General features: G+C 47.5%; 1 protein-coding gene across 3 annotated transcripts in view; it reads left to right on the top strand.

The window, feature by feature from the left end:
• Nucleotides 1-822: 822 nt before the first annotated feature.
• The window catches only part of mpped1 (metallophosphoesterase domain containing 1), a 37,402-nt gene continuing 13,720 nt past the window's right edge, over nt 823-24,504 (top strand). For all 3 annotated transcript variants that reach the window (XR_003885761.1, XR_003885760.1, XM_029825699.1), the window contains exons 1-4: nt 823-965; nt 4,641-4,978; nt 5,796-5,977; nt 16,304-16,529. Coding sequence is in view for 1 of the 3 variants with exons in the window: in XM_029825699.1 (XP_029681559.1) it covers nt 4,800-4,978; nt 5,796-5,977; nt 16,304-16,529 (587 nt within the window). In the remaining 2 variants the exon portion in view is untranslated. The remainder of the gene's footprint in view (nt 966-4,640; nt 4,979-5,795; nt 5,978-16,303; nt 16,530-24,504) is intronic.

The raw sequence follows: 24,504 nt of genomic DNA, 5'->3' as shown, positions 1-24,504 counted from the left end.
TCCTTGAAGTTTGTTGTTCAGTGTCTCTAAGAAGAGCGTCCTCTCTGCACCACTGCTGGGAGCATACACATTAATAAAAGCAGCACTGAACTGGTCAAACTGGGCCGTGATTAAAAGATGACATGATCAACAGTAAAAGATGTTGGGTTAAAACTCCGCCGTGTGGGGCTCCGCAGCAGCGGCCCCGGACTGTTCTCATGAGCCGATTTGGCTGCGCGCGGACAACACTTTAATTAAATGTCCTGCTTCACCATAGTCAAAACACTTTGTGTGCGCCGACAAGGCGAACAGAATATAATCAAAGTCCTCCACCCGGACTTTATAACAAACATTCAGATCCTCATTATGGTTGTTGAGGCTCATATAGAGCTGCCGGCGTTACGTGTTTCAATAGCGGAGATTTACATCCAGACTGACTTTCCTCATAGGAGAAACAATATTGCCATCTCTGGACAACTCCCGACACAGAAACTCGTCCATGATGAACAGGGCCACATTGGACAGGGTTATTTTGGTGGCTGGCAGGCTCAGAGGCAGCACCACCTCAAATCTTCCACCGACACTGATACCAACCTCCAGCAGCCGGTTTACCTGCTCCACCTTCTCCACCAACAAAACCACGGCCCCGTTCATCTGGCCCCTGACGTCCCCCACAGCCAGGGCCACCTCCTCCACGGTGTACAGAGACCTGGCCCCCACCTTATGAGAGAGGGGGGGGGGGAGAGAGAGAGGAGAGTGAGAGAGCTGAGAGAGAGGAGGGAGAGAAAAAGAGAGGGGGAGAGAGAAGGAGGGAGAGAAAGGAGAGGGGGAGCGAGTGCGGAGAGAAGGGGGGGAGAGAGGAGGGGCAGCTCTGTACCGGTGCATCTCGGGTGCTCATTCAAACTGACCAGCGCGTCTGTAGCAGCTCGCAGGAGTCCCCAGCATCCATAAGCAGCAGCAGCAGCAGCAGCGGAGCGCAGGAGTCGGTAGGTCCATCTCTCCTCTCCTCTCCTCTCCTCTCCTCTCCTCTCCTCTCCTCTCCTCTCCTCGCGTATTAGTGCAGAAACGTGGGGTTTTTCTGTAACCTTTGCGGAGCCGCACTCGTGTCTCCGCAGCTTCCGAGCCGGACCAGCGCGGATCGCTGGTCCGGCTCTTGTTTACCTCAGCCCGCTTGTGAACCCGCAGCGCTCCCGGTGAGAAGTCTCCTCCGGCCGTTTTGAGGTGGATGGGACTGGAGGCGCCGCGAGTCCAGAACCGACTTTGGCTGAGCAGTTAGCAGATATAGATGAGGCTTCGAACTCTGCTGGAAACGAACCGAGTCAGGCAGGACGGGAAAAGAAGAGAGGGGGGAGGTTTTAGAGGGGTATTCTCTTTTAACAGATTGTTAATTCACCTCATTTCACAGAGCGGCGGCTCTAAATCACACCAGACACGAGTGTAACACTCACATGCACTTTCATTTCCTCTGTGCGTCCATACGTAGCGGGAAAGGTGTGAAGAAGCTTCCAGCCGACGCTGCTCTGCTCCAATTAAAGACAGGGGAAAACTCGTCCAGACACGTTCTGGCTGCGAGAACTTGTTGGGTCCCGGGTCGAAACTTGAACCGTTCTCTCATATTTACACATTTTTCCTGAACGTTTCGATCAGTTCTGGCTCAAATGGCGTTTTCACGAACCTGGGAAAATCCGGATTAAACAAATTGTTTTTTTGGCAACTGACGTTATTCATGGGTGTGTGAGTGTGTATGCGAGTGTGCAAGTGTGTGTGTCTGTGTGTGCGTGCAAGTGTGTGTGCGTGCAAGTGTGTGTGCGTGTGTAGCTGTTAATGGGTATGAGTGTGTTTATCGGTGTGTGAGTGTGCGAGTGCGTGTGTATGTGTGCAAGAGTGTGCGCGCGAGAGTGTGTGTGCATGTGTGTTATTATCAGCCTACTTCTACATTGTTTTCCTTTGTGCTTCATTCCCTCCATCAGACCTCTGCAGACCTTCATCAGTATTTTCTGCCTGTTGGAACTCGTCCCTCTGCGTCCCTCTGTGTCCCCCGTGTCCCTTTGCGTCCCTCTGTGTCCCTCTGTGTCCCTCTGTGTCCCTCTGTGGCCCTCTGTGTCCCCCTGTGTCCCCCTGTTTCCCAGCCAAGCAGATGTGAGCAGAATCTCCAGATGTGTTCCTAAGAGCTGAGAGCAGAGTGATGATCAGTTTTCATTTGGCTCTTCTGCTCAGCTTCAGCTTCAGCTGGTCGCTCTCTCTTGTACACTTTTGTGGGTTCAGAACAAAACTGCTTCTTCTTTGCTGTGAGATTCAAAATTATTTACATAATTCATTAAAAAGGGTCATATGACTGCCTCTCCATGTCTTCTACGAGACATTCTATCATAATAACTCAATAGCGCAACCATGGTGACAACAACAATATATTATATGACAAATACTTTCAATTTGTTTGAATTTGTTTGAGGGAAAAGTCTTGTCTCATTTTCTCCCGCTTATCCGGGTCTGGGTCGCGGGGGCAGCAGCTTCAGGAGGGATGCCCAGACAGCCCTCTCCCTGGCCACTTCCATCAACTCCTCTGGGGGGACCCCCAGCCACTCCCAAGCCAGAGAGATGTAATCCCTCCACCTAGTCCTGGGCTTGAGGAAAAATGGCTGGGTGGATGGCTGGGTGGATGGATGGATGGATGGATGGATGGATGGATGGATGGATGGCTGGATGGATGGATGGATAGAGGATGGATAAAGGATGGGTGGATGGATGATTGATAGATGGATGGATGGATGGAGGGTTGGTTCCAGCACAGAGGTGATGCACCTGTCATCACTCGCTCGCGTACATACTGGCGTTATAGCCGTGGGCTGGTCTCTGTGATCCGCAGTGTCACTGGACCTCAGCCGGTAGGTAGGACTTTCATATAGGTGTGACTGTCTGCCTTTAACACAAAACTTCCTAAATACGGCCAGTTTAGGTCTCCAGCATTCCAGCATGTGCCTAGTGACTACTGGAACAGCCTGACCCCACCAGTCAACCAGACAAAGACCATCATGTCCTCTCTGACAGCTCATCTTTCAGGAGTTATTGAACCTAATCGGGCTTCATCACTGTGCTGATGTCTAAGTTGGACTACATACTACTACAGCTCAGGTCCAAACCATTCAAGAACAATAATTGTTTAATGTTTATGTTGTAATTTTAGTTCTATTTTATTCTATATTTATGTATATATGCTTATAATGCTTATAATATGTATATATTATATTATGTTATATTATATATATATATGCTTATAATATATGATGTATATATGCTTATACCATTCTAATCTTATTTGTATTTATTTATTCTATTTCTATTTGTAAATACAATTTCCTACACTTCAGTTATATTAATCCATGTTTAGGCTGCTACTACAATTCAATTTCCCTACGGGGATGAATAAAGTACATCTTGAATCTTGAATAATACATAATAATACTAAATAACTACATAATAATAACTAAAGTCATCGTCTTCCTCGACAAACCAGTTTGTTCCCGACGCTCTTGACAGCAACGTTCCCTCACTGCTGCTGCACTTCTGGATCCTTCTAATTCTGTTATTATTGTTGTTACAAGACAACAATTTCTGTTAAGGTTTTCATTCATAACAGCAATAATAAGAATAAATAAATATGATAATAAATAGTAAGTATTTATTAGTGATTTACATGCATCCATGTAATTGTTGGGATCCCAGTGGAAATGTAACATCTATTCATAATAATATTAAAATAATGATCCAAAATAATGTTGATCATTAGTGTGTTATGTTAATATTTTGATATTATTAGCAGTAGAATTAGTAGTAGTATCGTTTGTATTAGTAGAATTATTATTTGTATTATTATTAATAATGATGATAATAATAGTGTTATAACACTGTTTTGACTATTATTGAAAATATATAGTGTAATAATGAATTTTTGCTATTATGAAATTGTATATTACACAACTATCTTTAACTATTATTATCGAATAAGTACTAAGCTATTATTGTAGTTACTGTGGTTGTTGTAATTACTACTTTTGTAGTTGTTATTACTGCCGTTATTATTACATTTGGTCTCACCGCCAGCTCACATTTACATCCCCTCTTCTTTTTCTCTTTGATTCCATCTGAAGTGGACCTTTTCTCCTTGCAGCTGTAACAGTGTAATTACAGAAGCAGTTGCTTAATAAAGCTGGTGGGAGAATTGCTTGTTTGAGCTCTGTCTTCACGCTGAGCTTCAGCACCGTTGGAGAGTTGATATGAAGTGTGACCGCTGCCAGTTTCCTTAATTAAGATTCCAGCTTTAGAAACATTCCGACCACCTCCTCAATGATTCGGTAGTCTTATAACATCATTCTTACATTTTTTCCCCTTCTTGAAAAGCCTAAAAAGATTGAATTTAGTAAGTAATAAAGCGTTGTTTATGTGCCAATAAAATGTGCGCCTCAGGCAGACTGGGGAGGCGGGAGTATCCAAGTGTGCCCATTTCATTTTTTTTTAGCAATTCTCCAAAGAACGGAAACAAGGACATTCTTGAGGAAGCTTGTTGTTCTGTCAAGTGTTCTGAGACAAAGTTACTTTTAGTTTTGGAAAGTTTGTTTCAGGGTTGGAGAGCCTAAACTGCTCCTCGCTGTTGTTCCTCGCAGGTGTAGAGCAGCAGAGGAGGAGAGAGGAGGTGATGTTCTCGCCTCCACTTGGTGTGACTGTGAGCTCAGTCAGAGTTTGAGTCCGTCTGGTCGCCATCCTCAGACTGGGACCGTCTCCACCAACTGTTGTCAAGCCCAAAGCAGCTCTTCTCTCCCACCATGGCCTTCACTCTGTCAGAAATCATGGCGGCGAGACGTCAGCAGTCGCAGGCCCAGCCCAGCGCCCAGCGCGGCTCCAGGACGGCGGTGGAGGTGGATGAGTACAGCACCAACCCCACACAGGCCTTCACCTTCTACAACATCAACCAGGGACGCTTCCAGCCGCCACACGTCCACATGTAAGTAGATCCCTGCTGATTGGACTTCCCGAAATAGCGGCATTGTTCAGGTTCTGCTCGTGTGATGAAGAGCACCAAGGTCTTCACACATCTGCCGCCTCAAACCTTCCATCTGTCCTCCCGAAAGGTGGAACGGCTGCGTTATTTAGAGAGAGAATAAAAATAACCAGGAATTCCTTTGACAACACAAAAGGGACAAATATTAAAATAGTATTTTTCTAAATCAAATGTATGTTTAGACTTTAGTCCCAATAAGATTCAAGCGTTGGAAATATTTACAGAGATGAACTGATGTATCTTTGCAAAATCAGCGTCTCCACATTCTTTCACTGAATAGCCTCGGTTTTTAGATTAAATGGGCTCTTAAACTGGACTGGGAGGGACACCAACCAGAACCAGAACCAGAGACACCCTCAGTGACAGAGGCTGCAGGACCAAAGCTGGACAGGACAGGGCAGGACAGGACAGGACATGTTCAGTCCTACATGAGGGTAGGTTCCACCCTCCCCCCTCTGAAGAGGAGGAGGAGGAAACCGCAGAAGTGGGTGTTTTTACCTGGAGGAGAGCTCACTAAAGTGGGCCATGGTTATTCACCAGCTCCCCTCGTCCCCCCGGAGACCCGGTGGCTCTGCATGGGAATCCCACAGGGCGCTGCTCTTCTTCTCTTCTTTCCCACCGTCCTCTGCTTCTGTCTGAGGCTGGATGCAAACCGTCCTACCTGGACCACGGAGACGTCCCCTCTGCATTGTTTAGAACAGTTGTACTGACCCTTTTCTCTCATCTGATATCCTGAACTTTCTCATGTGCTGATCTTCAGGGTGGACCCGATGCCCCACGACACCCCCAAACCGCCCGGCTACACCCGCTTTGTGTGCGTCTCAGACACTCATTCCCGCACCGACTCCATCCAGATGCCATATGGCGACGTCTTCATCCACGCCGGAGACTTCACGGAGCTGGGTCTGCCCTCTGAGGTCAAGAAGTTCAACGACTGGCTAGGTCAGAACCTCTTTGGGAGGGTTTGGAGCCTGGTTTAGATGATCTGTTATGTTTGATAAGAAGAGTGGAAACACTCAGAGATACAAACGGGTCAGAACGGTGCTCTGCTCTCGGTTCTGTCCAAGCTGGTCCAAATGATGATTTCACTTCAGTTTAAAGGGCACTTGTGGATGTTTAAGATTAAACACTGATTTCAAATCAAAGCAGGAGAATTAAAGTCTCCTTGGTGAGTTCAAGGGCACCCAAAGTTGCTGTTTGTGCCTGCTGCAGCACCGCCTGGTTCAGGCTCAGACTCGGGTTCAGGTTCAAGTTCAGGCTCAAGTTCAGGTTCAGATTCAGGTTCAGGCTTTTCAACAATGCTGACAAGGTCTTGGTATACCTCTGACTCTGATGAAGGGGAGCTAGGGAGAGTCCCCCAACACCCACACACACACAGACACACACTCTCTGACTAGGCTGCATCAAGCGCTCGCTGTAAATCTGCTGGTCTGCACTCCAGCAGCGAGGGAGTCGACAGAGGAGACGGGACATCCAGGAAAGAGCCAAATGCCTGCTGCTGCCTCTGAAATCGGTCTGTTGCACCCCCTCTCTCTCCGCCTCCATCCCTCCTGTATAAATATTTATAATCTGCATCTTCACATTCTCTTCCGTCTTTCCTGTCTGCCTCATGGTGCAGACAAATGGACTCCTGCTGGAGACTGTGTGCAGAAGAGATTTACAGGGAGATCAAAATTCATTTCCTAACTCTGCTGCATCCTCCTTTTGTCTGCTGAAACATCTGTCTTCTTCCCCTGTCCTTTTGGATGGGGGCCTTCCAACAGTGTCCACCTCCAGAAGAGATTCAATTGCCTTAGATTGTAGCTGCCTCCATGGTGGACCTCTCACTTCTCCAGACTCAGTAACTCAAATGAGAGGAATGTTTCTGCCACCGTTTCCTTTGTTCAAGCCAAGGCTGTCCACCTTTCATCACGATTTTTGTGGTTCACATCCAGAATCTTAATGTCTACCCTCAAATAAATGCTTCCTCTCTCCTGTCATTCCTCTGTCTCCATGTTCACCCTCTCCCCATCCCTCTCCATCTCTCTCTCTGTCAATGGCAGCATTCCGAGTTTTATCTGCGCTCTTATTTTTAGCAGGAAGTCAGACGGCCCTCGGGGGCCCACTGGCAGCTGCTCAAGGCTTTGTTGAATGCTGCAGGGGGAGGAGTGGGGGAGAAAAAAAGGCGATAAAGCAAGAAGGGGAGTTGCAAAAGGAGGAAGTGCAACTGGGGATGACAAGAGGAGTGGAGCGAGAGTTTGTCTTACCTCAGAGAACTGGTCCCAGTTCACTGGTGAGGACTGGTGAGAACTGGTCCTCACCACTTTCATTTGTAGCTCAAAGGTTCCCGCTGGGTTTAGGGTTCAGGTTAGAACTGATGTGGTTCTGAGGTTTGGGTTGGTGGTTAACCACAGCTACAGGACACCGCAGACAGAGAAACACTCAGCCTAGTGACAGGAAAAACTAGGTGTCAACTTCCACTCAAGCAATGGAAATGCTAGAATAAATGTTTTTATGAGGACTCATCATGACCTAAACCCAGTTCTAACCTCAACCTTAAACCTTAACAGAAGGTTTTAAGCCTCAAATCATTATTGGAAGTTGAGGATCAACTAAAGATGCCCCACTGTGCCAGTAGACAGAGGGTGGGAGGGTGGGAAGGTAGGAGGGTGAGAAGCAACCCTCCATCTAAAGTGCAGCATTGCTTCACTGCAATTGTGTCCAATCATGCTGAACTTTGATCAGCAGGCATCAGCATCCACACACACGCACGTGCGCAGGCTGAATCAGTGCTGCTGCGCGTGTTTGTGTGCATGGATGCTGCCGGCATGAGTGGCATCTTTTTTCATGCCGTCTGATGGCGTGAGCGGCAGGTGGGAGCCAGGTGCCGGGAATGCCGTGTTGAAATATGGATCTGGTGGTGCTGAGCAGCTGAGGAGGGGTCAGGACAGGACACGCGCTATTGCTTAAAGGCTTCATTGTGGGACTGGGATTCTGACATAGCATAGAGAGGAACAAGGACAGGAGAAGGAGGGGGACAGGTGTAGAATTCTCCTCCAACAAGCACTTCCCCTGCCTTTGCTCTGATTCCTAAAATGGTGGGAATGATTTCCAGCCTGAGAAAGGATGAAATATTCAGGAGATGCATGGCCTCCCTGATGAGGTGAGTTAAGGTAAACCCTCTTACATCTCTGACTGGTGGCTCTCTCCACCCTTCAGTCATTAAATTCCCTTTACTCACATCTGATTAGTTGGTCATCTAGGTAATCAGATTACTTGTTGTTCCTCTTGTCCTTTTGTTGAAACGTGGTGGCGTTCCCAGCAGCGGAGCAGCAGGGTCTTCTCCGGGTCGTTAGCTTCTGCGTGGCTCCTCTTTATTTAGCACCAGCTCGGCTCCCCTTTAGCTTTAATAATAGATGAGGGATGAGCATGATGCCACTGTAGGGTGGGAAGTGGGGTTTCTCCCCGCCCTGCAGTGGTGTAAGTGTCTCTGCGTCCCTGCAGCCGGTTCCAACGTGACCACCTCTGTCCTGCCTGCTTGAGCCCCTCCAGCTCTGCTCTTCACCTCCCGGTTCCTTTGGATCTACCTCCAGCGTGCTTCCTTTAGCACGGTAACAGCGAAGACATTAAACTTTCATGACTGCTCTGCCTTTTTCTGGCACGCACGTCTCTCCTCCTTCCCTGTTTTCGCTCCTTCAGTCATCCTTTCCCTTATGTTCTTTCCCTTCTCACGTCCTCCTGATAGCTAAAACACATAAAAACCTGAATAATAATGCCAATTCCGACTTGCAGTTCTGGCAGCATCCCTTCACTACCTCCTCCTGGTTTTGCTCCTCTTACTGTCATATAATTTGCTGGCGTAATGAGGACGTGGTGTTTTAACTGAACACTCTTCCTTCTCTTGGGGTCAGGTTGGTGCGTCGAGGGAAGCGGAACGTAGGTACGGAGAGTCGTTTTCTTCAGAATTTTCCCGTCTTTATTGGGCCTGATGGGTTCCGGGTCAGACCCGGGTCAGTGTCGGTATTTTGTGTGAACCCGTTTCTTCAGAAGCATCTTCAAAAGAGCAACGGCCTGTTGGTGATGGGGGTGCAGATTGCTCCTATTTTGCACCGTGGTGCACGCCAAATATTTGTCTTGTCCACGGGTCCACTACAACAAGCTGCAGCAGGTCCTGTCCCTCTGAAGGATTCTGCTCCCTTTCTTGTTCCTGTGAGGTCCATATTGTATCAGGAATTGTTGAGATGCTCTTGAGAGGTTTGAGATGATACAATGACTTCATGCAGGAGCGTTTTTAGCTATCCTGAGTTAGCATGAGTACATCACCGTCCCATTGAGATGGGACGACCCCCAAGGCCAGGATCTTAGAGGGGCCAGTTGATGATTGTTATGTACAATCAATGATTGGGAATGATTCCTGCTGGACTCGTTTGCAGCAATGTGGCATTTGTGCTGAGGTAAGCTTAGACAGCGAGGATCACTGCTCTATCCAAATCTGGCTTCCCAGGGAGATCCCCCTCTCTCTCGTTGCCTCTCTTGTTCTGCTCGTCTGACCTGGTTAATAAACTCATGAGACGAGAGTTAACATGCAACTTAGGATACAGCTTGGCTTCTGATGGGTCCTAACAAGAGCCGGTGAGCCACCAGGACCCCCATCCTTGAGCTGGCTTGCCTAGGTCTTGAAGCTTGTGATGAGGCTACGTCTGGCTTCTGGGGCTCTTCACATGGTTAGCAAGTGCACTAACATGCGTGATGAGCACAACCCTCTTCTGCCTGTAGGCTAATTAATGTAAACTACACGCAGAGGGTGTAAAATGGCCCCCTGTGATTTGACCAGATGTACTGTTCCCCTCAGAACTAGAATCCTTCCTATTTAAAGGGGATGTTTTGATTCTTTGATTTGAATAATTTAAAGATGGGCCATTTGGCCCAGGCCCCCAAGCCCCATTAGGCCTCTCCAGGCCTGTTAGGCCCCCCAAGGCCCACAGTGAGGAAATAAGCCGTCCAAATAGAGCCATGTGGCAACCTTTGGTCTTGACCATTAGTAACTGTTGAAGGGTTTAAACTCCAGAGCAGTAAAACCTGCCCAGGAGCCGACGAGGAGCTGAGATCTGGATTTGAGTGACGGCTCCTGAAAAATCTCCAAATTGACATTGCACAGACCAGACAGCACATTCGGATCGACGTCCTTGTCCTGTCCTGAGGACGTCACAGTGGCTTTGCCGTGCGTCCAGGACGTGAGTTACACGGCAGGTGCAGGACAGATGGCGGCTCTCCAGTCCTTGACTTGATCAGTATTCATCAGAAGCCCACGAGGCGTCTTTTGCAAACTTGCAGCTTAATCTTCAACCACTTTATCCTGAAGGCAACGTCGTCACACGGAATGTGGAAGTGAAGCAGACAGGATGAAAGAGACAGAGATGGAGTGTAGGAGGGAGAAAGAGAAAAGAGACCACCTACGAGGATGCTTGATGATGTGCAGTGTGTGTGTGTGTGTGTGTGTGTGTGTGTGTGTGCGTGCAATGAATTATGCTCAGCGAGGACATTGTTCAGTGTGAGGAGGTGCTGCTACACTCCGATAGAGCGACCGTTCTGGAAGCGTGGCTCAGTAGGTGGTGTTTGTGTACACCGTCTCATAATTGCAGACTCTCTTTGTTTTGCGTCCGCGTCTCTGATTGTGTGTTGGTGTGCGCGACAACATGCAGCCTCGCGTGGGCGGTGAGTTAAATGGAACGAGTATTAAGTTTAAGCTGAGGGGAGAAGGCGGAAGTGCTTCTTCTCTTCCATCATCCATCTGTACTTTATGTTTATCTCCATCCTGCATCTTTTTCTCCCTTTCTGATGACATCTTACCTATTTACACACACACACAGACACAAACACACATACGCTCTGATGGAATTAGGGCTGAGCCGACCGAGTCTTTAGCGTGTCTGTCTTTGAACGCCAGTGTTTGAAGCTTGTCTCTGAATGACTGTATTTTAGCTGTAGCGTGCCCCGATCAGGGCTGGCGAACGCAGCCCTGTTTGGCTCTAATCTCTCTCTTTTATATGTAAAAAATAAGACATGCATAAGCTGCAGGCTTTATGGATACAAACAAGCAGATTGTGCAGCCGCGGCTGGAATAAACCCTGAAATTGAATTTCGACTGAAACAAAGAAATGGTTACACTTCTCCACAACGGTGATGTTGTCAGGCTCTAGAAATACCAGCATTTGGGATCTATCCAGGAAGGTGGATCCCTTTGAGCCCTCCCAGTGAAACGCAAAGTTCACAGGTGAACTCTGACCCCAAACAGAAGCTAAGGAGCACCCAGCCTCCGAGGACCCTCGTCCCCACAGTGCCTGGGTGTTAATGTGGGACCTGGACAAACACAGGTGGTGGGGGGAACTGTTCTAGCTGCTGTCCTGTGCATAGAAACGAGCAGAACAATGAGTCCAGGCACAGAGTAAGGGTCATGGACTCAGAGGAGACCTGGACGTCCCCTCAGAGCTTGATGCTGGGTCCATCAGAAACAGGCTGACGTTTCGCCCAAGTGTGCGTTCAAGAACACTTTTATGAAGAACATCCCCTCCTTGGGTACAGAGACATTCTCACACATTCTAAAACTACTAAAAATAAAGGTATCAATGATTCTAATTATTTTTAAAAACAGAAATGTCTTAATGTAATTAAACATCGACCATTGATTTAATGATTAATGCTGGGGATTTCATTTAAGCACAAACTTTTGGCTTTAGCGTTCGTATGCACACACACACACACAGGCACACACATACAGTATGTGCACACACTCTCAGTCATACACTCACAGCATACTAAGTTATTTGGCAGAAGATTTTGGCCAATTATTTGGTTTGAATGCATAAACATACACACACCCATCAAATTTACCATTGTGCTGGCAGGCAGTGCATTTCCTCTCCTCTCCTCTCCTCAGCCCATGCACACACATACACACACACACACACACACACACACACACACACATACACATACACATGCAGTAGATAGTAATCCCCCGATCATACCAGAGCTCTGGGTAGATGTACATTTTTCTCCTCAAAGCTCAGACCACCCAGCAGCATGTGAACAATGATGGCAGATTCTGGTGTGGGTGTGTGTGTGCGTGTGTGTGTGGGGGGGGGGGGGGGGCATGCATACAGATAATGTAGCATGTGATGTGCAGACACACAACCATCACATTTTGCATGGAGCTGTGAAAGATGGTTGATTCACTGAGCAGCTCCACACTTGGTCGGGATGGTTCTAACCACATGGCTCAGGAGCGAAGACCAGAGTAGATGGAGAGTGTCTATAGTGTGTGTACCCTGGGTGTGTTCCCTGTGTGTTTACCCTGTGTGTTTACCCTGTGTGTGTACCATGGGTGTGTACCCTGGGTGTGTACCCTGTGTACAGTAGGACAAGAGCTGTGAAATGTCCTGACTCTCAGCTCAAGATGCCAATTATTTTCCAGTTTCACTCGAAATAACAACTAGTTCTTGCTTACAAAGCTTTTTAAATTCAACAAATTCAGGACAGAAAACCGATCCCAGTATGCTGTCTCTCTCAGACATACACACACACACAGCCCATAGGCTCCTCATTCTACACTCTGTGCTCTTCATTCTTGTCCTTTGTCTCCACAGTAACACAAATGTAAATGTCTTGTGAGATGAGGGCTGACTTCAGCCCTACACATTACCACAATTCCTTTTGGGACACATGACTAAATAGTGTGCAGTGATCCTTGCTTAACACTGACCCCACCCCCTCATCCTCCCTAGTTAGTGTGCTATGTAGCGAATAGATTTATTTCAAATCTTTTTATTGATACCCAGACTCATCTGATCTTGCTCCATCAATCAGCAGCCACGGTTCCTCTGAGCAGTTCTTCTGTCTGGAAATGACCTTCATGGTCATACTCTCCTGCATCCTCACCACCACATTCGGCATCAGAAGTTTGTGAAAGAACATACAGACAAGCCACTGGGCTTGTCTGTATGAGAAAGAAGTCCTGCTAGGAGCAAAAGGGCTCAGGATCTGGTCAGAAGAACATCTGACCAGCTGTTAGTCATGGGGTTAATCCACCAGACTTTGGGGTTGTGGCTGCTATAAAAGAGGTTTTACAAGCTCTGATCCTTCTGAGTGGAGGCAGCAGAGGAGGTCTAGGTCAAACCGATACAGATCTCAGACTGATTACAGATTACAGAATTCACAATTGTGGATAACACCTGGGTTCCTACTGGAACACTAATAGACACCTCAGGGATGGGTTCATGTCCCTGAACTTCTGCACACAGGAGTGGAAACAAAGCATAGGAAAGTTCACAGTATTATGGGGATGTGGGTACAACTAATGCAGAGCATCTGTGGCAGGAAGGACCAGGAACTGGTTGTCAAGGTGGACAGGGTGGGAGCACATGGAGCCATGCAAGATCTCCTCGTGGTCACTCTGCAGGGTTCTCACCACCACTACTGGAGGGACGGGTTAGGATACTGGAACTCTTTGCTTCTGCTTCACTTCACCCAACGTTGCCAAAGTCATATGCTGACTGAAACCGTGTCCAGGAAGCAGCAGCGCAGGAGGACACTCAAGGTTGGATCAAGACCGGGTCCCTGCTGACCTTCACTTACAAATAAGGATTTACTGATTAAGCCTTTGTCCCTCGTGGCCATTATGGATGTTGAAATATCCAGAAGAACAACACTTTCTTGAAGCAACTGGATCCAGGCTGAGTATCTGATGATCTTAGTGATCCCTTTTGGAACCCCGTGCAATAGTTCTGATTATGGTGTTGAAAATTTTAAAGATGTAAATATGATAATGATTTAACACAGTAGACCTAATCTGACAAAATCCCCTTCTAGGATTTTAATTCTTATTTCACTGGAAATGTTCTAGGTCTGAGTTAAGCCTTTCCGGTCGGTAGAAGGTCTACCCTACAGGTGTCTAAATAGTCTCGTTTCTACCTGGGACTTTCCTGTCTCGGGTTGGCTGCTGACACGGTTCAGTCACTATGGGCTTCAGACCTCCTTTGTTGCTGTAGACCTGCAGATGGTGCAGCTGAGTCCAGCACATTGTGTGTTTGTATGTGACGTTCCTCTTGTGTGTGATTTTGCATGCAGGTGCGCCTGCAGTCACTGTTCACGAAAAGGAGTAATTAAAGTGAGCTTTAGAAGCGGCTGACAGCCAGGCGACAGCCCTGTCACAACAGCCAATCACAGTCCACCAACGAGAAGAGACAAACAGAGGGGGGACAGAAGGAGAGAGGGAGGGAACTAGTTGAGGAACCCAAAAATCCTTGAAGGAAGAATAATAAGATAAGAGCAGCTGTCACAAAATGCACATCGCTGCAGTTTGGACCAGGGCCGCTGTCTCTCCCAAACCCCATTTATCTGTCGGGAAGGGGGGGCTTGTGTTGAGCTGTCAAACAGATGTTAAAAGAGCTCCATCAATGGGGGCAGCACCTTCCAACTCATGCTTACACACACAGAAGACTGCTGCTGACCTATGTAGACCCAAGGAAGGGGGTTAAAGGAACCCTTCTGCCTCATTTCCTTCCTATTTAAGCGATTTAACTAATCCACAGATTCCAGCCTAGTTAAACTTGACCTTTATTATTCACAGGAATGGATTAACCGTCATCTGTTCTCCACCGGCTTCACAGAGGGTTTGGACAATATTTTCAGATGTGAAATAGTGATGATTTTATGGGGGGACCGCTCCGCGGTTATGAGGGGAGCCCCGGGTTTTCCTGGAAAAGACGTCTCGTACTTAATGATCCGGCTCATTTAGCTGGGTTGACGTTTACTTTTGATTCAAGATTCAAGATGTACTTTATTCGTCCCCGTAGGGAAATTGAATTGTAGTAGCAGCCTAACGTGGATTAATATAACTGTCTAGGTTTTGTATTTACAAAGTATAGAAACAGAATAAATAAATACAAATAAGATTAGAACGTTATAAGCATATATACCGCATATATTATAAGCATATATATATATATACATAATATAATATATACATATTATAAGCATTTTAAGCATATATACATAAATATAGAATAAAATAACAACATAAACATTAAACAATTATTGTTGTTGAGTGGGTTTGGATGAATTATAGAGTTTAATGGCGGACGGCAGGAAGGACTTCCTGTACCGTTCCTTAGAGCAGCGAGGCTGCAGGAGTCTGTTGCTGACGCTGCTTCTCAGTTTGTCCACTGTGTTATGGAGGGGGTGGGAGGGATTGTCCATGATTGTCCGCAATTTCAACACCATCCTGTCCCTCACCACCTCGTCCAGGTTTGCAAGATTTCAGCCAACAGATCCTGCCTTTTTAATGAGTTTGTTGAGTCTGTTGGCATCCTTTGCTTTAATGCCTGCACCCCAGCACACTACAGCAAAGAAGGTGGCGCTAGCCATGACAGACTGATAGAACATGTGGAGCATCCTGCTGCAAACAGTGAAGGACCTGAGTGTTTGCAGCAGGTGAGTGTTTGATAGCTGAGTGTTTGATAGAGTGTTTGATAGCTTTGACTGAATTAATAAGGAACCTTTCATCACTCCTTCTATCACTTCTGGATCATTCCTCTGAACTTTCTGACCCATCACCCTACAAACCAGGAGAGCATTTTGTAAGTTTCTGGGTGCTCCAGGAGCTGTGTTGGTCTTCCTGAAGACAACTTTGCGTTTTGAAACAGGACAAGTGCAGAGCAGCATCGATCCCGCCGGGCAATAGTAGCCAATTAAAACCATTGAGACAGAAGTAAACTGGGTGGGAATGTGAGGGGTGAATGTGTGATGAGTGGAGGACGACAACAGACGCAGAATGTTTAATATTCTGCCTGTTCGCTTCAGACCGGCTGCTCTCTCCTCATCATTTCACCAGATAAAGATCCCTGATGGAGGCGTTGAGCTGGGCCTCCAGAAACAGACGGCAGCGATGAGCTGGGCTGGGACCTTGACTGATGGAGGGAAACTCAGACAGACGTAGAGCTTTGCTGGAGAGGGGGGGAAGCCTAGTCTCATGTGGATGCCATACTGTCTCAGTTTGGTGCTGCCTTCCTCTCCGTCACCCCTCAACCAGCTTCTCCTCATCGGCAAAGCTGATTCTAAATTCTAACACAAACATCTTTGATGTTTGAGCCTTACAAGGTTGTGCACGGACTCAGATGTGCTTGAACACGTGCATGTGACATGTACGTGAGTGGTGATCTGGGTTCATGTGGTCCCAGTTCTTCTCTTTCCCTTCAGCTTTCATCACACCCCGTTCTCCACCTTTGCCAGGCACCCTTCCCTACGACATCAAGATTGTCATCGCCGGGAACCACGAGCTAACCTTTGATCAGGAGTTCATGGCCGACCTGATCAAGCAGGACTTCTACTACTTCCCCTCAGCCTCCAAACTCAAGCCAGAGAACTATGAGAATGTCCAGTCGCTGCTCACCAACTGCATCTACCTGCAGGACTCTGAGGTGACAGTTCGGGGTTTCAGGATCTACGGCTCCCCCTGGTGAGTGCTGAATGTGTGAACTGTCTCAGTAGTTTGCTCTGCGTGCCCCCCCTCCCACTGATGCTTTATTACAGTCTGACATGGGACAGCTGGGCTCTGGCGGATGTGCACCTTAGTAAACATAGGCCCGGTTCATCGGGCATCATCATCCCTTACGTGCATGAGTGCACACATGCAGGTGATCCGTGTGTGTTTGTGGTCGTCTGAGCTCATACCTATAGAGGGTCCGAGACCAGCTGAACGTAATGTTACATGAAACTAGGACGCTGTCCTGCTGATTGCTGTGTGTGTGTGCGTGTGTGTGCAGAGGGGCTCCATGGAACATGTTCTTTCTCTCCCAGTTTGTATTGTCTCTTCTACATTCTTAACTGAACTTGCGTTGACCACAACAGCCTTAGCTTCAGATTCCAGCGCCAGCGTTTTACGTGCACAGCCTCTCCGCCTGTCGGAGGCTCCCGCTGTGCAGCTGCACAGCCACTCCACATCATCCAGCATTTACAACACTGCAGTTGTTGCTTTGCATTAACAGGAAGAACCCACCTTTGCTTTGCTCGGCTGTAGTACAGGCGGATCTCGAGACACCATGAGTGAGGAGGTACAAGTGAAGGGAGGACAAGGTCAACACAAGTGATGTCACATGACCATCAGGTGTGCAGGAGGGTCCAGAAAATGTTGGTGGGTGAGGCAGAATCTCTCGGCCCTGGTGAGGAGAAACCTCCTGGTTTGGCTGGTCTCATCTAGAACCTGGAGGTGGACCCCTCTCACCGCCGAGCTCTGGTCTCAGACTCAGCTCGGGGGTCTTCGGGGCCTTCCTGCCAGGTCACGTGTGAAACATCTCTGTTCGCAGCCCGTGGTCTCAGCACGTGGCTGAACTCGGGAGGACAGAGACGCAATAGCGCAGCAAGCTAAAGCGCGTCCCTGGTTGGATTGAAAATGCTTCTGATGATGGTGGAGACGTGCACAAGGACGGGAGAAGGTTGCCGTGTTTACTGGGGGGGCTCCACCGGGAAAAATATGCCAGGAAGCATTTTTCCCTTTAAATGGGAGAAACAGAAAAGCATCAATCTGGCCGCTCTGTAGAATAATTAAAGACGCAGATGCAAAAGACTCCTTAATTAGATTTTTTAATTATTGAGGATTCACTTCTTCTATAGTGGCCCAATTAAGAAAGCTCATCAAACAGTACAGAGATGAAGAGAAGCCTCCGCCGCCTCCTCCTCCTCTCTGCACAATCTTCCTCCATCTCCTCTTCCTCACCTCTCCCGTTTGAGAGAAACCACTTACCTGCAGGTCCCTTCATCTTTGTCCTGACTGCAGGTTCGGCAGACAAGCGGCCGCTGAATGAAGGTGGCTGGTTTTGAGGCTCTTCGCTGCTCCTCTTAATGAGCCTGATGATGGTGGAGATGCTCTGAGGCTGCTGTCACCTTCTGGGTCCTTGGTTAGCCAGACAGGACAAGCTTCAGTCCTCACAGCTCTCCCTTTCACAGCTGCTGCTGCGTGGGGGTCACCTGGTTTTGGACCTGGTTCTGAACTGGGTTGGACTGGCTTAGATAGAAGAACATGTGAACAGCCCCAATTGAACAATAACACTGGATTTGACCTTCTGTCTGTCCGTGTGTCTGTTGTCTTCAGGTCTTTAGTCACAGAAAAATGAACGGCAGCCGGTTACCCTGGCAGCCTGCTGACGTTGAGTGGAACTAATTCCAGCTGTGCAGGATCCCGTCTGCCTGGTGGCGGTGGTGCCGGCAGCGGTACCACAGCGCTGCTCTTTAGCTGTCAACCTCCACCAGCTGGGACTTGGTGCTTTTCTGGGCCTTCTCACCAGAGCCCACACTAAATTAACATCTGATTCACTGGGAGACTCTGACACCCCCCCGAGCCCTGTCCTCTCTCTCTACCTCCTCATTCCTCCATCTCCCACCTCCATCCCTGGAGTCTTCACACTCCCACAGGAGCCAGAGAAAGTAGCCTACATACACTGAGCATTAATAAACAGCTACTTAAGGGGGTTGGTGGAGGAAAGAAGGAGACAGAGTTGTCCTACTTTAACACTTGTCACCGTCCCACCCTCACTAAGCCCCCTCCGTTCCTTTCTTGTGGCCCTCCTACTCGTCTTCACGTTTAGTAACTGCTGCCAGTCTTCAGGCCACAGCTGAATAAACATGGAAGCTGCAGAAAGAGAAGAGGGGACGTCTCTCTGGAGGGACTGCTCTGCTCTTAAATTACCTGTTAACTGGCCTCTAGGGGCGGAGCCTGTGAGTGTGCGCGTGTTTGTGGGTGTGTGTGTGTGTGTGTGCCTCAGGCATGTGCCATTGTTTAGAATAGAAGTGATTCTCTCCATATGGTCCTTCTTTCTTCAGTCTCCCTCCATCTTCTGCACTCATCTCATTCTTCTACATCCTGGTAGTTGATCATCCGTCCATCTGTCCATCCGTCCATCCATTTAGCATTTCCCTTACTCCCTCTTCGGTGACACATTTGAACAGGAGGTCCCTTTAGCCTGGAGTAGGTCCATATCCAGTAGGTCCAAGGTGCTGCTGCTGCTGCTGTTGCTGTCTTTGTTGTTGTTGTTGACAACAGTTTTGGTGGGTACATGCGTGTGCACTTGGTTTACAAAGGTTGAGTTCTGCTCCCTGGGACCAGAGCAGCGTCACTTGTCCCTGGAGGACACTTCACACTGCAGTCTGGCCCTTCTGCTGTGCTGGCACCAGGAGGAAGCTTCGACCCAGGCCCCGCCCCCCTCTCTCTTTTAGATACAGGAAACTGAGTCAACCGCTCACCCTCTCACCCTCTCATGAAACTGAATAATCACCACTGTTGCTGAAGATAGGAGAGGGGGAGAGGAGGGACACTCCCCTTCTCTCTTCCATTGTCTTCCCCCTCCACCCGTCTCCTTCTCTCCACCACAGAACTTTGAAATAATTTGTGTCTCGTGGGTTTTTTTTTTTTTTTACACATTCTAATTTCCAACTAAATGGGACATCTGTTTGAGAAAGGGAAGATTTGCCATGGTTACCAAGGCAACTATCACTCTGAAAGGAAATGGGGTGGGAGGATGGGGGGTTGCTTGAAAAAAGGAAAACGTCTAACGGCGTTTATGGGCAGAATCATACTCTGGGAGAGTTATCTGTGCAAGACAAACAGTGGTGTACCTGCTGTCCTCCTCTTCCTGTCTCATGTCCACCTTCTCCTCCGCCTCCATAACATAACTGTGATGGTAGACATTCAGTCACAGGCAGGACAGATATGGGTGGATTCTTCAGTCATCTTCTCATCCTCCTGCAGCACCATCACACCTGTAAAGTCCCTCTTAGATTACAGAACCCCCCCCCAGAAGTCAGTAATGGGTGATTATTGAGCGCAGGAGGAAACGGATGTGCTTCTGCCCAGCCTGGATGAATTTAACTTGAGCGCTCTTCACTGTGGCTGCCAGGAGTCATATTGATGGAGGAACAGAGAAGGACTTGGGAAATGTCACGTCCTGAAGTCCAGATATGAAGAGACAAGACCAGGAAGGAGTCCCTCTGCTTCCAGTGACATTTCATTTAGTTGGGCGGCAGAAAGTTACAGGAGTGGAAACAGGCGACAGGAAGCAGTTTGCTGGAGAAGACGAGCACCAAGAATAGTTGAACACATCCTCATCAGTGTTCATGGAGAAACAGGAATCTGCAGCACAGCATCACAGTAGCAGCACAGCAGCTCTAGCAGCATAATAGTAGCAGAACAGTAGCAGCACCAGCAGCACCACAGTAACCCACATAATAGCAGCAGCACAGTTGAGGCATAATAGCACGAGCAGCAGAACAGCACTGGAGCAGCAGCAGCAGTGGTAGCAGCAACAGAGCAGCAGTAGCAATCAATCAATCAACCAATCAATCAATCAATCTTTATTTATATAGCATCTGTTACAATCAGAACTGTTTCTAGCCACTTTACAGAATTCCAGGGCCTGACCCCCAACAAGCAACACTGGCAAGGAAAAACTCCCCTTTAATAGGAAGAAACCTTGAGCAGGACCAGGCTCATGTAGGGGGACCCTCCTGCTGATGGCTGGCTGGGTAGAGAGAGAGGAGAAGGGGGGAGGAGGACAGGTAGAGGAGAGAATGGGTAGAACATAATATAACATAATACATTATATTAATTAAAATAGGCTGCTGGTAGAGTCGGGTTGAGTGGTTCAGCGGGGTCGGAGGTCAGCAGGTAAGTATACAGCTGATGACGGCGGCGATACCTGTAGATCAGGGGTGGGGAACCTTTTTCATATCGAGGGCCATTTCAATTTTTATAAAGTCCTCCGAGGGCCATACTATTATGAACACATACCTAGGGATGCAAAAAAAAGACAAAAAAAGTCTATAACCACTTTGTTACTAAGTCTCATGATTGCTGCATTTGAGTTTGAATTATTTATTTAGCACACATGCATATAAAATCACCAAAAAAAATAGAATAAAATGACAAACAAGTAAAATATGTTTTCATGATCATACAAAACAATAAAAAAAGAGGTGCAGAGTTGAGGCAAGAGACCAGTAAGGGCCTGTTCGAGGCCTCTACTCACAAAAACTGCAATACAACAAGATAATCAAGAAAATAAATTAAAAGAAAGAAAGATAAAGACAATAATAATAACAACGAGAAAGCACTCGGAGAGCGCAGACCTCCGCCAAGCGCAACAATTCCTGGCATATTGTGATTTCCACCATAAATATTAGTCCCACATATACTTTGACTACATATTTAGATTCCTTGACCATAAAAACATACCGTTAGCCACTGGAATCATAACAATATATGTCTTAGTTAAGTAGTTATTCACGAAAAAAAATTCACACTTTGAAACAATTTTACTTTGTACGGCGCGAGCGCCTCAGTGGCGGCTACGAGGCACTCCTTCACGAACTCTCCTTCGGCGTGAGGTTTCAGCTTCGTGGCTATTAATTCACTCACCACAAAACTTGCACGCGTAATATTCTCTCTGTCGGTACATGGTCGTGTGAAAGCTGCTTGTTGAGCCTCCAAACTCCGGCGAAGAGCGTTAATTTTATCCAAACTCATCTGTCCTTTCAACTCGTCGAGTTTAGCGTGTTTCGCTATGCATTACTCGTCCGTGTCAGTCAGTCCAGCCCACTACGTACATCACATGCTGTGTTCACTGACCCTGACCTTGACTCAGACATAACATAATCGTCTGTTTTATCGGGAAAACGGGAAAATATTTCCTCTTGTTACGAAAGAAATTTCAGGATACGAAAGGCAAAAATACGCTACCGCTGCTACTCGCAGCTCGCAGAGTTTAGCGAACGGTCCCACTGTATAAGTGCACATATAAAATATAAAAATCTTATTGCGTTGCGGGCCGGTAGAAATGGTCTCCTAGGCCGTATATGGCCCGGAGGCCGGGGGTTCCCCACCCCTGCTGTAGATGAATACAGAAGGGGGGGGGGCAGAAAAACTACACAAGAAATAACATCACTAGTCTACTTGGTGGGGAGGATAGGAGAGGAGAGGAGAGGAGAGGAGAGGAGAGGAGAGGAGAGGAGAGGAGAGGAGAGGAGAGGAGAGGAGAGGAGAGGAGAGGAGAGGAGAGGAGACCATGACCCAGTGGGGTGACAGAGGCATGTGAGGTGATCATGTTTCTGGACCCCGGCAGCCTTGGCCTATAGCAGCATAACTAAGATGTTAGCCGACCCCCTAAGTATGATAATTTGTCTAGGATCGTAACTGCAACTACAGAATTAGTGATAATAAGCTTTTTCAAAGAGGTAGGTTTTAAGCCTAATCTTAAAAGTAAAACTCCCCTGGAGTCAGCCTCCCTTACCTGGACAGGGAGCTGGTTCCACAGCAGGGGCAGCAGCAGTAGTAGCAACAGAAGAAGAGGCAGCAGAACAGCAGCAGTGGCAGTAGTAGTGGTAGCAGCACCAGAAGCAACTGCACAGCAGCAGCAGCTGCACAGCAGTGCCCTATAGTTCATAGAGCTGAAACCTTTTTTCCAAACTGAAGCATTTGTCCTGCTGATGTCAGCATGGGCCACGAAACGTTTCGTGAACTCCGTCAGGAACTCTTGAATCTGAGAAAATCTATACAGAATCACAGAATTTGAAGTAGAAGAAGGCATCAATTAGGTCAAACAGGTCCAACACAGGTGTTCCTGTTCAAGTCAACCTTTGTAAACCAGTCCTTTGTCCCTCTGCACAAGCTCTTGTCCTTGATTCTCTCCACCAGAGAGCTGCTGCTCTGATGGAGGTTTCTGACAGGTCTGATCCAGCCTCTGGTTCTCAGCAGGTCTGGCTCTGCACCCGTCTCTTCTGTCTCCGCTCTGCACAGTTTTACTTCCACTTTCTATTCCTGTGTTTTCCTCTCCATTTTAAAAACACACTTTGTGTTGGCAGATCAGAGTGTTGTTAACCACATCGTAGCTTCCTCCCGCTGAGATTCGTCCCCGGCGGGAGCTCATTATCGCTGGGCATGAAGTTGACTGCAAGGGTCCCGTCTGATTTGTCACATCCCAGTTCTCTCCCGGCGTGTGTGTGTGCCCGCGCGCGCGTGTGTTCGTGTGTGTGTGTGTGTGTGTGTGTGTGTGTGTGTGTGTGTGTGTGTGTGTGTGTGTGTGTAAACAACCTGCTTTTGGGAGAATCGCAGACAGCTGAGAAACTTGTGGGCAGCAGCTGTACGACCGGTGGGGCAGAAGTGAGACAGGTGGAACAGAGTTGAGACATGGTGTGACAGCTGCAGGTTTGCAGGTTTCTTCATGGTTTTGTAACTACCAGATCTTCATCTACTCCCTCAATGCCCCAATGCCCCAGTGCCTTGATCCCTCAATGCCCTGATGTGTTGATCCCACAATGCCTTGATGCTTTGATCCCAAAATGCCTCGATGCTTTGATTCCCCGTTGCCTTGATCCCTCAATGCCTTGATCCCTCGTACCCCAATGTCTTGATCCCTCAATGCCTCGATGCTTTGATTTCCCATTGCCTTGATACCTTGATCTTTCGATGCCTTGATCCCTCGCACCCCAATATCTTGATCCCTCAATGCCTCGATGCTTTGATGCCCTGTTGCTGTTGTTTTGTCTGTGATCTCTGCCTATTCTCTCTTCTTCGGCGCTGGCTGTCACGGTGGTGCCCTGAAAACCAGGTGTCCTTTATAGACAATTGGAACAGTTTTTGGGGAAAACCTGGTCTGATTAGGAGAGACGGTGTCCATCCCACACGGGATGGTGCCTCTGTCATTTCTAGTAATTTGGGTAATTTTATTAGACCCAAAGTGACCTGGCAAACCAGGGTCCAGACCAGGATGCAGAGTTGTTGTCTTACACACCTCTCTGCTGCTTCCATAGAACCCTCATCCACCAACAATAACATATTTAACACTATAGAGGTAGTCTCTGTTCCACGGTTAAAAGTTCACCAAGCACAGAGCAAGGGAGCAGTCAATCACCATAATCTTATTAAAGTTAATACCAAAGCACAAATAGGAGAAACTAACATCACAATTAAATGTGGACTTTTAAATATTAGATCTCTTTTGTGTGAATCCCTGTTTGTGCACGACCTGTGCACGATCATCACATTGATTTATTCTGTTTTACTAAGACCTGGCTTCAGGAGGAGGAGTATGTTAGCTTAAATGAATCTACTCCTCCTACCCATCTTAATTATCATATTCCTCGTGTTACTGGTCGAGGAGGGGGACTGGCAGCAATCACTCCAAGATATTTATTAATCCTAAACCCAAACATGACTCCAGTTAATTTGAAAGCCTGACTCTTGTCATCACCCATCTGAACCGGAGGACAGAAAAGCCACTTTATTATCAATTTAATAAATAGATGTTATAAGTGACAGCTTTAGAAATGGCTTCATTTCATTACTTAAGTCAGTTGTTTCCTTCAACAAGTAAATCAACCAGCTCATAGCTTCAACCACACCCTTGATCTAGTTCTGACTTACGGTGTTGAGGTCAATGTTCCCT

Source organism: Takifugu rubripes, chromosome 18, assembly GCF_901000725.2.
Source record: "Takifugu rubripes chromosome 18, fTakRub1.2, whole genome shotgun sequence".
In the NCBI taxonomy this organism is placed as follows: Eukaryota; Metazoa; Chordata; class Actinopteri; order Tetraodontiformes; family Tetraodontidae; genus Takifugu; species Takifugu rubripes.
The sequence above is the reverse complement of the archived record's forward strand: the minus strand, read 5'-3'. Positions and strand labels throughout refer to the sequence as shown.